At 49.0% G+C, this 13,200-nt stretch overlaps 6 protein-coding genes across 6 annotated transcripts; 3 read left to right on the forward strand and 3 right to left on the reverse strand.

Moving 5' to 3' along the window:
• Positions 1-228: 228 nt before the first annotated feature.
• Positions 229-1,011, forward strand: VFPPC_11101 (protein CCC1; the record flags this gene model as incomplete). Its single annotated transcript, XM_018289368.1, has 1 exon — positions 229-1,011. The coding sequence occupies one exon, from the start codon at positions 229-231 to the stop codon at positions 1,009-1,011; it is 783 nt and encodes a 260-aa protein (XP_018140225.1).
• A 252-nt stretch (positions 1,012-1,263) lies between these two features.
• On the reverse strand, positions 1,264-2,340 carry VFPPC_11100 (peptidase u61 ld-carboxypeptidase a protein; the record flags this gene model as incomplete). The annotated part of the gene is made up of 1 exon (XM_018289367.1): positions 1,264-2,340. One exon carries the CDS (start codon positions 2,338-2,340, stop codon positions 1,264-1,266), a length of 1,077 nt encoding a protein of 358 aa, XP_018140224.1.
• Positions 2,341-6,497: 4,157 nt separating this feature from the next.
• On the reverse strand, positions 6,498-6,972 carry VFPPC_11097 (hypothetical protein; the record flags this gene model as incomplete). The annotated part of the gene is made up of 3 exons (XM_018289365.1): positions 6,498-6,514; positions 6,582-6,639; positions 6,706-6,972. 3 exons carry the CDS (start codon positions 6,970-6,972, stop codon positions 6,498-6,500), a joined length of 342 nt encoding a protein of 113 aa, XP_018140221.1.
• Positions 6,973-8,354: 1,382 nt separating this feature from the next.
• Positions 8,355-9,635, forward strand: VFPPC_11096 (peptidylarginine deiminase; the record flags this gene model as incomplete). The annotated part of the gene is made up of 3 exons (XM_022428741.1): positions 8,355-8,529; positions 8,646-8,870; positions 8,920-9,635. 3 exons carry the CDS (start codon positions 8,355-8,357, stop codon positions 9,633-9,635), a joined length of 1,116 nt encoding a protein of 371 aa, XP_022284186.1.
• Positions 9,636-9,946: 311 nt separating this feature from the next.
• Positions 9,947-10,717, forward strand: VFPPC_16361 (protein-arginine deiminase type-4; the record flags this gene model as incomplete). Its single annotated transcript, XM_018294114.1, has 2 exons — positions 9,947-10,285; positions 10,331-10,717. 2 exons carry the CDS (start codon positions 9,947-9,949, stop codon positions 10,715-10,717), a joined length of 726 nt encoding a protein of 241 aa, XP_018140219.1.
• Positions 10,718-11,382: 665 nt separating this feature from the next.
• VFPPC_11095 (sorbitol dehydrogenase) lies at positions 11,383-13,132 on the reverse strand (the record flags this gene model as incomplete). Its single annotated transcript, XM_018289363.1, has 2 exons — positions 11,383-12,444; positions 13,094-13,132. 2 exons carry the CDS (start codon positions 13,130-13,132, stop codon positions 11,383-11,385), a joined length of 1,101 nt encoding a protein of 366 aa, XP_018140218.1.
• Positions 13,133-13,200: the final 68 nt, after the last annotated feature.

The following is a 13,200-nucleotide window of genomic DNA, read 5'->3' on the forward strand; positions in this document are numbered from 1 at the left end:
TTGGTTCGTCATCTCTTCCCAAAAGAGTGCAAAAATGGAAAGGATGTTGTTCATTATTGAATTGCGAGCTTTGGGATTGGTGGACAGTGTTTAGGGTGAAGACATAAATGGTCGGGGCCTTGTCTTTCACCTCAAGTTCAACAAAGTCAATATATCTTCCATCACACCATTCACCTTTCTGTGCTCACCACCAAATTACTACACATCAAGTACTACACACAAGCCAAAATGTCGCCAACAGAATCATCCCCCCTCATAGAACCTCCCACAGAAAACCCCTTCCCAGCCTACGACTCCAAATCCATAGAACCCCCTCTGTCCCACACCCGCTACGACTATGGCCCCATCCTGCGCGACATCATCATCGGCTTCTCAGACGGTCTCACCGTCCCCTTCGCCCTCACAGCCGGCCTCTCCAGCCTCGGCAGCACCAAACTCGTCATCATAGGCGGCCTCGCCGAACTCTTCTCCGGCATGATATCCATGGGCCTGGGCGCGTACCTCGCCGCCGCCACCGAGCGCGACACCTACACATCCCAAGAGGAAAAAGCCCACAAACCAAGCTGTCTAGCGGAACAGCGCTCCGAAATCTACAACATCCTCGAAAAGTACCACGTGTCACGGGCGGCAGCCACCCCCTTGGTAGATGAGCTGTGCGCAAACCAATCCCAGTGGGTGCGCTTCAAGATGGATTTCGGGCTGAAGATGGAGGCCCCGGATGTGCATCGGGCGTGGATTTCGGGGCTAACCATGGGAGTGAGCTACTTTGTCGGCGGGCTGATTCCCATGGTGCCGTATTTTGTGATGGCGAGTGTGAGGGAGGCGCTGATGGTGAGTGTTGCGGTGACGGTGGTGGTTTTGCTGGTGTTTGGGTATGGCAAGAATTGGGTGGCGATGGGGGAGCATAGGGCGGGTGTTTGGGGCGCGGTGCAGACGCTTGTTATTGGGGTTTTGGCGGCGGGGACGAGTTATTTGATTGTGAAGGGGTTGGATGGGGGTGTTGATGTGTGATTTTGGTGTTTGGCAAACGGGATGCATTGCGTGGCGTTGGGGATACATAGCGTTATGACTGAGATGTTTATTGAGCGGTGACTATCACAGATGAGAGGCGATCAGACTTGACTCACGCTATACTGTAATGCCATCGGCTTTGAATTCAGTCAAAAATCACTCATCTAATCGGTGTACCTAAGTATTGCATGTAAACATGTGCCAAATTTGCCCCAGACCACGCATCTATTATGCGATATTGGAAGCAAGGATTCATGCTACTCCAGCCTCTAAAATGGCGAACCGATTATTTTCCGAATCAAGCTCGGCCATTGCGTAATATGGCAGCGTTACCATTGGTGTGGTATGACCAAAATCCACGTTGCAAAGAACGGGGAAGTCCTGGCTCGGAATGAGGCATAGGCCCTCCCAGAAAACGTTTTCGAACTCCTTCCTTCGTTCATCGGAGTCATATCCAAAGGGACGCCCAAGCACCAGTCCTGCAGGCTTCTCAAAGACGCCCTGGGCAATTAAGTCAGCAAACGCGGTCCGCACAACGTCCAGGTCTCTGCTTTCTTCGCCCATAGAAGTCTCGAGGAATATGATGCGGTCTTCCCAATCTGGTCTTATGTCACTCATTCCATTCAACCGTACTACAACCGTCAGACACCCGCCGAAAAGACGACCCTGTGCTTTTCCATTGCGTAGCCATCGCCATCCAGGTGTTGAAACAACGGCTTGCTCTTTGACGGAGTTAGGATCAGCAAAATAGGCGGGAGCCTCGGGAGCATAGAAGAGCGAGCGCGGCATATCACCGAGCGGTTTCGGCGTTGCAATTGCTTCGAGCAGATATTGAACGCAAAACGCAAGAGGGGAAGTCTTCTTAGCGATGTCACCATTTGCTCCAAGCTCCGGGATGGCGCTGGGCCCATAAAACGTTTGTAGTTTGGCATGCGCGTTCAAGAACCAGTGCAGTCCAGTCATATCAGAGGACCCGACCACAATCTTGGGGTGCTTCCGAATGTGGGCACATAGTTCTTTATCGCTACATAAGGATGGTAGAAGCTCGGTGAAAGTTCCCCCGCCTATAGTGCAAATAACGGCGGAAACCTCAGCGTCAAAAAAGGCGTCACGAATCTCTGCGAGCCTATTGGTTACGGAGGAGCTCAGGTCCGAATCCTCCTTGAAAAAGACACGGGTTTTATACCCTCGTGCGAGTAGAACCGATCTCGCGCGAGATATGGCAGCAGGTAGCCTCGTATTGAGGCGGGCGGACGGCGAGATGAATGCGATGGTTCCCCCGGGCTTCAGAGCTGGAGGAATTGATCCTGGCCTCGAAGAATCTTGCATTCCGAAGTTAAAGGTTCTGATTGCGTGCGTCAATATCGAACAAGACCGTAAATGATCTGGCAGGTGCATGTATAGGGCGATGGAAGAGTTCAGTTACTGTACAGCGTTGCGTCGTGAAGCAATAACACCAGTAGCTATTGTCGGCAGCGAGGGAAGACTTCGTCGGATTGTGTGAAGCAGGACCAGCAGGCGATGCAAAGTCCAACCTCGCCAACGCATTGGAAAATGAGGAGACAAAAAAAGATATCACCCGCTAGATACACTACTGTACGTACGTACCCCCATGAAGAATTGGCTGCAAGGAAACCTCAATGGGCAGCATCATGAGCCGCAGGAACTTTTGACCAACAACGCAGTTTACAACTAACAGGGAAGGTTCTCTCGGCTCGTGGGTCGGGACGGCTCAATACACACAATTAAAACCAAGACCAGGCAGCGAAGGGAACTTTGTGCGACGCAACGGATTCGCGTTTTTGGAACGGAAATGTGAGGAGAATCCTACTGTACAGCAAATTTGCTAAACATGCCAAATACAGTCGGTACTGCGTGTCATGTTCGGGTATTTACTGAAACAATCTCGCGTGTGTCCGGCGAAAAGAAGGAGACCCAGTTATGCTCCTTGAGAATTGGCCCTCGCTCTTGCTTTTTGATAGCTGAATTGTCTATAATCTTTCTGGCGCAGGAATTAGCTGAAAGGTCTGCAAAGCCTCTGGCACCAGAAAGCCGCTATGAACAACTATGAAGCGAAACACCCCTTAAGGTCTCCGAGGAGCTCCTAGGTTCTAGAGGATAAAGCCACAGCCATGCTGCCTGCAATCTCTGTATCCGCGCCACAGAATAGGATAAGAGCCAGCAAGCAGCAGTTAATTCTGTATGCCCTTATCGTGCTGGAATCTGTGTGCCTTTTGGTGGCTGCCGGCATTATCTATAACACTAAGATTCCTATTCCAGAAATATAGTGTAGGTTTAATGTTTAATAGGAGCTCTCACAAAAGTGTATTAGCTAACTAAAGAAATAGCTCTAGCTAGGAATACTATGGCATACAATATGGTAACAAGCACGCTGTATTTTGACAATAGAAGCCTATACCTTGGGACTAACACGACGCGAGTTGACTCCTTATGGGAAAATCTCTACGACGGTAGGTGAAGTAAACGCCTTCCAAGTCTGCATTAAAGCTTAGGAAATATGATATCCATCATTTGTGAATATTCTTTGCTAACTAGTAACCACGATTTATAGCTGGCATGGTCAGCGTTATCTCCCAAGACGAGGCTTCAAAGCTCTTAAATAAGACCCAGGCTGCCCCCAAGACTCCGCGCCTCTACTTAGTGCAGCTTTAGGTATTCTATGACTTGCACTGCCTAAATCTCATTAAAAGTGGGTATATATGGATGTGTATCCTAACCAGGCCGAATAGACAAACGGAAAGTTAAATTATAACACAGTGAACGCACTACACGTTGGTATACATTTGTACTCCCTCTAGGGGTTAAATAATCTGGGACTAATATTAAACAGATTACTGCATTAATGCTCTAAGACAATTAATTATGTGCCCTAGCGACATCACGCCACAAAAGTTTGCTTCTCATGCGAATAAGAGGCAGTATTATGCGTATCCTGCTATCTATGTTACACAGATGTGCAGGGATTATAAGGCGATATAAGAATGGGCTGCGGAGAGACGAGTTCTTAAGCGGATGCTAAGTTTTGACGAAGAATGGGAACGCACGAGGTTTAATACGAGCATGCCGTAGGTTAGGCAACCATTATGTTAATCTGGGGGACTGCGGAACGCTTAGTGACAACAGCAAAAGTAATAATGTGGTAGATTACAGTACTGTGCTGTACCTGCTCTCTACGATTATGTAGTTGAAATCAAGATTCTCGTCCAAAGGCCGGCACTCGGTAAAGGTTAAGGAAATGCCCTGTTTCTTGTTATCTGTTTATTTTATAGGAGCTTATATTATATATTTATGAGATTCACACGTCAAAAAACCGGGACCAATAAGTATAATAGACAATAGGCCAGGGGCTGTCCGCTTATGTAAAGAGCATATCTTGCAACACTTAAGCATGAGTATTCCTCTATGGTTTGTATTTTGGTGCAGCACAGGGTGGTCTCACGACCAGGCAGATATCATTATTCATGGTCGGAATCTCTGACTGGCAATGAAGGGCGCTTGTCGCCTTGGTTTTACAATCATTAGTGCGTATTTCCCGATCGCAGGACACGCCAGAGGGGCATATAGGCTTGATACGACGTATGACGCCTCCAATTTCTTCTCCGACTTCGACTTTTTCACGGAGCCGGACCCGACTCATGGATATGTACGATACGTCGACCGTGAAACCGCTTTCCGGGATGGCATTGCTTCCGACTCAGGAGGCGCGGTGTTCCTTGGCGTAGACCACCACACGTACAATCCCCTTGGCGGCCGAAAATCTGTGCGGCTGACATCTCAAAAGAGCTTTACCCATGGCTTAGTCGTTGCCGACATTAATCACATGCCTGGTGCGATTTGCGGAGTATGGCCAGCGTTCTGGATGTTTGGACCTAGCTGGCCAAGCTCCGGTGAGATCGACATCATAGAGGGTGTGAACGACCAAGGTTCCAATACAATGTTGGAATTTGTGAGGGCAATGTGTATGTGGCTACATCGAGGGTCGGTAGCGTGGATGGTATTACAGTATGAGATTCACACTTAAAGTACAGTACGTTGTAGTGAATGTGCGACATGAATCGAACAATAGGCACAGACCATTTATTGTACCACGTAGGCTGACCATTATTCTCATCCAAATCCACATCACCACTTCAACTTTATCTTCATCTTCAACTTCATCGTCAACTCAACTTAAAATGTTCTGGTCATCCACCCCACCCCCCGACACAATCCTCCAGTCCCTCCAAGCAATCACCCTCTCAACAACAACCCTCAACACCACCCTAACCACCTGGAACGGCTCCATCCTAACCGCCCTCCCAATCCTCTCATCAACGACCTCCCTCCTGATGGACCTAAAATCTCGCACCCAAACCGCCCGCTCATCTCCCCCCCTCTCCCTGCAGGAAGGCCGTGACTGCGCCGACGCAGCAAGACCCCTCATAGAGAGTATCTCCGCCGTGATAAACACTTGTGTGGAGTCTAAGGAGAAGACGAGCGCTGTTCTTGTGCCGATTGTGTTGGGGCTGTTGAAGAGTTTGAGGGTTGCGGCGGCGGAGTTTGCGGGCGTGATTGGGAGTAAGGCGCCTGAGGAGTTGGAGAGTTTGACGAGGGAGTTGGTGGAAGGGGTTGATGAGCCGTTTCGGGTTGGGATAGAGGCGTATTCTTAAACAGTGGGATACATTGTGTTTGTATGGGGAGAACTGTAGACTGGCTGGGTGTGTGACTTGTTTTGGGTTGGAGGTCCAGCTGGTGGCTGTGGTCGAAGGGATTGTATGTTGATGAAATAAGACAATATGTATGCTTACGCTTACCAGGCTTGTTAAATCTATAAGAGAGCTAGTGGAGAGGCTTTCTGGGAGGAATAGAGAGTGGGAATGCGATAATGCTTAGATACAGCAGAACTAGCTGTAAGAAGCAATAACAAGAAGATTAGGATTTCTTATTTAACAGATGCGTCTTTGTTTCTCATACTTTTCATGAATTCTTGTCGTAGTGACAACCCTTGTCTAAGCCTATGTCCTATCATAAACAGCAGTAGTACCTATGGTACCTTCGGATAGATGCGCCTCAAGATGGCGGGTAGAATAAAAGCGTAACAAGGTTGCATGAAAAGCGGGATAAGGCGCGAGCTTTCTGACATATTTTTGAAGATCTAGTTGATGAGAGCCTTGTGTCAATGCAGTGTCGACCCATTTGATGCATAGTACAAGGAACCAACGTAGGCACTTGGAAATAGCATAGCGCTAGAGAACTGCTAACATACTGTAGCATTAGTCGCTTAGCCGTAACCATATCAATTCTATTTCCGCCGTAATAACGTATCACAAGCTACTCTGCTTCATGACAAGTGGAGTGGTCCTTGAATACTTGGATTGAAAGCTATCTACAGAGCACCAGTTAGGCTGTCAATTGGAACCTTTATAGTTTAATCCGCGTTGCCCGCAGCTGCCAGTCTCAAACTCGCAACACTACTAAACAGGTAGCTATTTGATAGCTGCAGCTATTGTAGTCAATTGCTATCCTTCGTGTCCGGTCGACTCGACACTATGGGCCGCATCCAGGCTTACAAATTTCACAACCGTTGGCATCCTCTATAACGCACCCCGGAAATGTCGTGCATGTGTCCTTATATTCATAATGCAGGTTAGTATATATTAACATTGTTATGCGCACTACCACTATTGCACTTACAAAAAGTACAGGACAACCAGGTTTGTTCCCTTTGGGGACGGGTATAGCTGCGGCGTCTTTGCCACCGTTTCCGAATGACGCAAGAACATCACCCTTTGGCGAAAGAATATCGCCATTCGTCGCAATACAAACTTTCTGCCCATCGGGCGCAGTGCTTGGGATTCCTTGGGCACATCCGTTGCCGTTGTCCTTGGGAAATTGGATTCCTTGGGGCGCGGCGGATGCGAGGCCTACAAGGAGAGAGACGAGGGCTGCCTTGACCTTCATTTTTGGAAGTGAGTGGTTAGAATATAAGTTGGTTTGAAAAGGTAGGAAAGTAGGTTGATTATAAAAGGTAAGAATGTGCGTTGATTGTAAATGATTGCAAACGGTTCCGAGTTATGATGACTTTTTATCTGTGCGTGTTAACAAACCTCTTGGCTTGGGACAATGGAAGGTTTATATACATACTTGTTTGCGAAGGACATCTGTCGCGGAAATGGCCTTTATGTTATTTTGGCCTCCATCTCACGGGCCAAAGGTTGATTGAAACATGTCGCATGGCGATTCGTTATTCCCTGGCCAAGGCACTGCATGGAATCTGATCCTATCTGAATCATGCCTCTCTCCATCTACCCATCTTTAGGGAAGCTACGTTGTTACAGATGTGGTAAATAATAGGTCTGTTTCGAAATAATCTCATGCGATTGATTGACTCGTCGCCAAGAATGCATTTCACCTATTTATATGTAGCATTAGGATAGCAGCTTTAGCTCGGTTGCGGCGGGGCATTGTTGGTGGGTCGAAAGCGGACTTTGGAGGAACATGGCACAGGCTGGTGGAATCGCCCCACCAATAGAAGTACATACTTATGTAGCCGCGAGGCCTTAAAGCAGCGCTAGGACTGTGACTGGAGGGAATAGACGAGCTCACGGGGGTCCAGATGTCACGGGGGTCACACGAGAGGGTGGCCAGGTATAAGCAAGAAGTCTGGTGTATGATGATGAAAAGTCTATCTGTGACTTAGGAACGACACTTTTTATCTTTGCTTTCTTGTAGTTACTTCCAACAATTTGTGCAACCCTACCTGTGAACTAAGTGAGGGATCGTGATTTTAATACTGCATTACGTACTAGGTATAAGTATAACGAACAGAACTAGCCTGGTAGACATTTCCTCCTACTATTCGAGATATCTCACTTGGACCCCATGCTATTGCTCGTACACTCGTTACTAAATGGCAATTATGCAAATTTTATTAGTTGTACTGTTGCGTCCTATACCCTTACGGCCTTACGAAAGAGAACGACACGTAGAACAAGTCAGCTATGTCCCACTTCTTCATCATGCTTGCTTGCCTGAAAGATCTGGTACTAGGATGTGTCATGTTAGCATATTTATCGTTATCCACATTTTCGTAGGATGTGACAGTGCGCATGAATGAGGCCTTCGCCAGGTGAAATATCGCGTGTGCCCTTTTGTGCCCTTTTTCGAGGATGCGTGCGTTTGTACGAAAGAAAATGATGTATATAGCAGCCGTCAGTTGCATACACTAGGACTACAACATCTTCCCGGATCGTAGGAATCTTGGGATTCAAGTCCTTCGTTTGTTGAATGCCCGCATTCTGCCCCTCATTTCACACACTTGTTTTTGACCTTCTTTTGTGAAAATGCGTCTTGATTTTCTTGTAGCCGCTTTGCCCCTGACTCGTGCAGTAGCTCGAGGTCTGCCGGTCAAGAGTGTCAAGACTTCTGATCCTAAATCGGACGGGCCACCTTACGCCCTGCAAGATGATGGGCCGTCTTATAATCCTGAGGGTGATGGCCCACGCCGGATACCCAGGGGTATGAAGGCTGTGCTAGGCAGGACAACCAACACCGAGTCCCTGGCTGCTCCAAAACAGACGGCCGCCTCTACCCCCCCCCAGCCACCAACAGCTTCAAAGTAACTATTCTGGCAGATTCCAATCGTGATGGCAAGGTAGACATAACGGGCGACACCGACCTCGCAGGCAAAGAAAAGTGGACAGAAGAGTCCGGCGCACTCTTTCTGGCCAATATTGTCGATACAGACCGTCGATGCTCATCCCAGATTACTGGTCCATGCGCGGATAAGCTAGCCGACATTTTCTTCCTTGGAACGACATTACCAGAGAAGCCAGTCCTAGACCCAAGAATCGAACAGAGTATGTCACTGTTGGATACCAAGGGCTGGTTCGATAAACTAAGCGAAAGTGATAAGGCTACATACTACTGAGTGGGAGAAGAAGCTGACGGAATATACCAAGGCCTATGGGGAGCTGCGCGGTGTAGACAAGCGAATATCTTTCTGCCATGATGCCTCTGATGATATTCTACGCAACTCAAACTATCTTGCGCCTCTTCGAACCGTGTCAAATCCCGAGCTTAGCGATTCGGCTACAGGTTCAATTATCGTGGCTAACGAGGCCGCCGCCTCGAACGTCCGCCTCTTTCATAAGACTGGCGGGCAATGGACTTTTGTCGGGCGAAACTATACGTTCAAAGCCCAGGATCTCAAGGCTGGTCTGGAACTTGGCATTGACGGGCGTGATGTTCGTCGTCCGGGAGGATGGGATGGTAGAGCGACAGTCGAGGTCAGGGTAAAGGACGGGGCGAGGGAGGCTAAAGACTCGGTAGTCCTTCGCGTTGCTCCCGTCTTGACACAACATCATGGTCAGCCCGCCAAGCAACTACTAACAGCAACCGGTTACGGAGGTGGTGGCCAGCAGCGTTTTATGGAGGAGCTCAGAGGCATTTCTAGCAAAGCGGGATTGAACACGTCCCTCCATATATTCGAGACTTCTAACTGCAATCAGCCGGATGAGATTTGGGCCCAAGATTTTTTTGAGCCCGGCTACATGAGCATCCCCGGATCTGATGGTCCTATCAGCATACACATTTATGATACGGTCGGCGCAAGACTACCGTAGTGCCGGGCGCAAGGTTTTCCAAGACCTGAGATCTGATACAGTAGGGGCTGTCCAGCATCTAGCTGCTGGTAATACTACTGACTCGACGGGAAATTTGGAGACGGTGCCCCCTTATACACAAAACGGCAAATCGTATGCTGCGGGGCGGGCTGTGATGGGTTCATCGGGTGCGAAGCCTCACATGATGGCCTTCTTGGAGGCCCAGGAAACGCAAGCTCCGATTGAGCTCGACACCTCGTGGCTTGCCGTCCAGCATACGGACGAGTTTCATGCAGTTTCTCCCCGTTGAAAGCGAGCACGGCTGGGTCATGATGGTGGATGACCCGCGTGCGGGCCTCGAGATGCTCCGAAAGGCTCAGCAGGCCGGCCATGGCCAGGAAATGGCTGTCTCCCGTCCCAAGTCGCCGACTGATGGACCGGAATGGCGTGTGACTAATACCATAGACGACCTGCTAAACATCACCAACTTCGCCGGCTTCCAAGAATCCTGCGCAAAAGGTACTGAGGAAAATGTCAACATTATGAAACGAGAAACAGGTATTACCGATGCAGAAATTATTCGCATTCCTTCTCTTTATGAAGATTACCCTGAAAATTCTTGGAAATATGCGAACGATAAGCCTGTCGCCCAGGGAAAGCGCGAAGAGCCCGTTACTTAGATTCGGACTTCCGGCGACGAGAACCAACGCCGCCAGATCTACGATCAGGCCCGCGCCCAGAAACCCAAGGGGCTCAATGCTCTCGAAGCCGGCACACCTCCCCGGGACTTGAAGCACCAGCCAGAAGATGCAGCAGCAAGGAGTTTGGAGGGCCGCCAGGAAGCAGACAGAGGTGCTGTCACCCTCTACCCTGGCGCTATCAACAGCGTTGTTCTGGGCAACAAGCAGATCGTTGCCCCTAACCCATGGGGACCGATAATCGAGGGTCAAGATGTGCTTGCCACCGCGGTAAATGCGGCCTACGCCAAGGCTGGTTATACCGTTGTCTATGTGGATGACTGGTTTACGCACCATGCAACGCTCGGCGAAGTCCATTGCGGGTCGAATGTCATTCGTGAACTTACGGATGTCAAGTGGTGGTAAATGTGCAGCGGGCGGAATGGATCATCCATTTATGACGATGATAACGTGGAACTGCTGTTGACGGCTTTCTGGCTGAGCGTCTGATCGCCTTTATAAATGGTTTGCCTGTTAAGATGTTAGCATGGTCTAAAGTGAGGGTCTCAGACTTGGGACTATTTTCACTTGGCAGAATTTAATCTCCATCTAAATCTAGCTTTTAGTACGCACCAGCGCACAACCACTCGTTATTGTTTGCTTAAAATGGGCTAATTCAGCCGAAGGCTGTGTATACATTAATCCTTGAGTTGCATTTCCAGGTTTCCTTAACATTCTTCCCGCTCGGTTTGGCTCAGGTGATAGATATAACAACGAGGGACTGCCGCTGGACGAGGACGAAGAACAACAATGGGAGGACAGGAAACACTACGTGGACATAATTAGAGAGTACGAAGGCACCGACAATGTGCTTTCTACATGTCTCAGCAATGAGGCAGGCTTCGTGTTGAGCTATCTCATATCGTCGTATGAGAATGGGAAGCTAGGGTTCTATGATGAGGTCATGAAAGAACATTTTGGTTAACAACAGCACCCAAAGAACTTGTACCAGCAACACTTGAGATTTCTGTCGAGTGTTTCGAGTGCTGAATATGCCATCTTCCAGATAGCAAATTTCTCCCTAGCCTTGTCTACACATGCATTGCTTCATTGGGACCTGCAATCAATATCTTGACAGCCTCGCCCGACTTTGCCATTTTGAAGGCCTCCTCAGCTCGTTTGAAAGATACCACGCCCGTGACCAGCTTCTGTACATCTACACTACCATTCGACACCAGCCCAACAGCTAGCTCAAAGTCTCCAGGCCCGTAACGAAAACTTCCTCGTGCTGAGATCTCTTTCTGACACATGCTCATAATCGGAAATGTGATGTCTGCTCTGCCCATACCGCCCTGTATAAAGGTTCCGCCCACTTTAACAACGTGTAAGCTAGCTTGTATTGAACTTTCCGCACCACTTGCTTCAACAACCACATCGGCGCCATTCTCGAGGTTGCACTGCTCTCGCAGCGCCTTTGCATTCTCTTCGGCTGATATTCCACTAGAGAGGTACGTGTGCGTAGCTCCCATCGCCTTGGCAAGGTCAAGCTTCGATGGAGTAATATCAACGCTGACAACCGTGAAAGCGCCAAAGCACCTTGCAACTGCGGCGCAAAGGAGGCCAACTGGACCAGCACCCATGACTACAACACTAGCACCCGGTGAGATATTGGCTTGCTTTACAATGTGCACAGCAACCGCGAGGGGCTCAATTAAAGCACCCTGCTGAAGCGAGACATGGTCGGGCAGCTTGTAGCAGAAATCGTCCGGGGCAACCCAGAACCCAGCAAGCGTACCGTCGTTGGGCGGCGTTGCCGCAAAGATGATGTCCGGACAGAGATTATACCGGCCGGCTAGACAATCACCACAGCGCCGGCAAGGATAGCCTGGCTCAATCGCGACCTTGTCTCCGGCCGCAAGCGACTTCACGGCACTTCCAACGCGAACAACTGTGCCTGCAGACTCGTGACCCAGGACCATTGGGTCCTTAACGGCAAAATGGCCTATTGCACCATGCTCCCAGTAGTGCACATCGGATCCGCAGATGCCGGTATAGTTGACGGCTATGAGGACGTCGTGTGGCGTGGAAATTTTGGGTATCTGCCGTTCGGAGAATTCGGTGTCCTGGGGTTGCTTTAGGATAAAGCAGAGGTTCTACATGATTTAGGATTCAATGTTAGCTTTATCCGAAACCTGCTGTTCTCAACTTGTTGGACGGCTAACACTTTTCCCTGAGACTAAAGACCGTCCCGTGGTGGCTGTTGTTATGAGATCTGCTTGGCTTCGTTTCTGGTCGTGAGTAGTTGTGGTTAGGATTTGAGTGGGATGTTTGACCAAGTCAACTTCGAATCTTGGTTGATCATGGCTTGGATTTGGTCTTGGTTGAGTTAATGTCATATTTCGTAACGTTTAACGAACCGACTGGCGAGAAAATGATGATATCAAGTGGGAAGATCTACTCAGAAAATTTGAAGGGCCAAGGCAAAGGGTTTAGCACATTAAATTTGTCAAGTACTTATTGCAATACCTCACATTCAAGTCGGAATTATCATCGATGAAGAGACTTGTAGCACTATTAAAGCCATCTTGTTCAACTCAAGCCTACGTGAAATGCTCGGTGGATCGACCGCAGGCTGGGCTGATGTTCCCTCAACGCCACCGTCACATCTGTCTAGTCCGCCATGTATATGCATGTACATCCGCCGGATGAAGATCCTCTCATTCAAGTGGGGGCTTTCAGGCTACCCCCATCGCTAAACCCTGGTCTTGACTCTTGAGTCAAGAAGCTTGTCAAGTTCCATACTCTGAACGGCTGTATCATGTGACCATTCTCCTCGGGCATAATGCCAAGGTTGCGGCTATAGTACTGCACTACATTTCTGAACCTCTGAATTAAACCGGACCAGGCTT

Source organism: Pochonia chlamydosporia, chromosome 6 (assembly GCF_001653235.2).
Source record: "Pochonia chlamydosporia 170 chromosome 6, whole genome shotgun sequence".
Taxonomy (NCBI): Eukaryota; Fungi; Ascomycota; class Sordariomycetes; order Hypocreales; family Clavicipitaceae; genus Pochonia; species Pochonia chlamydosporia.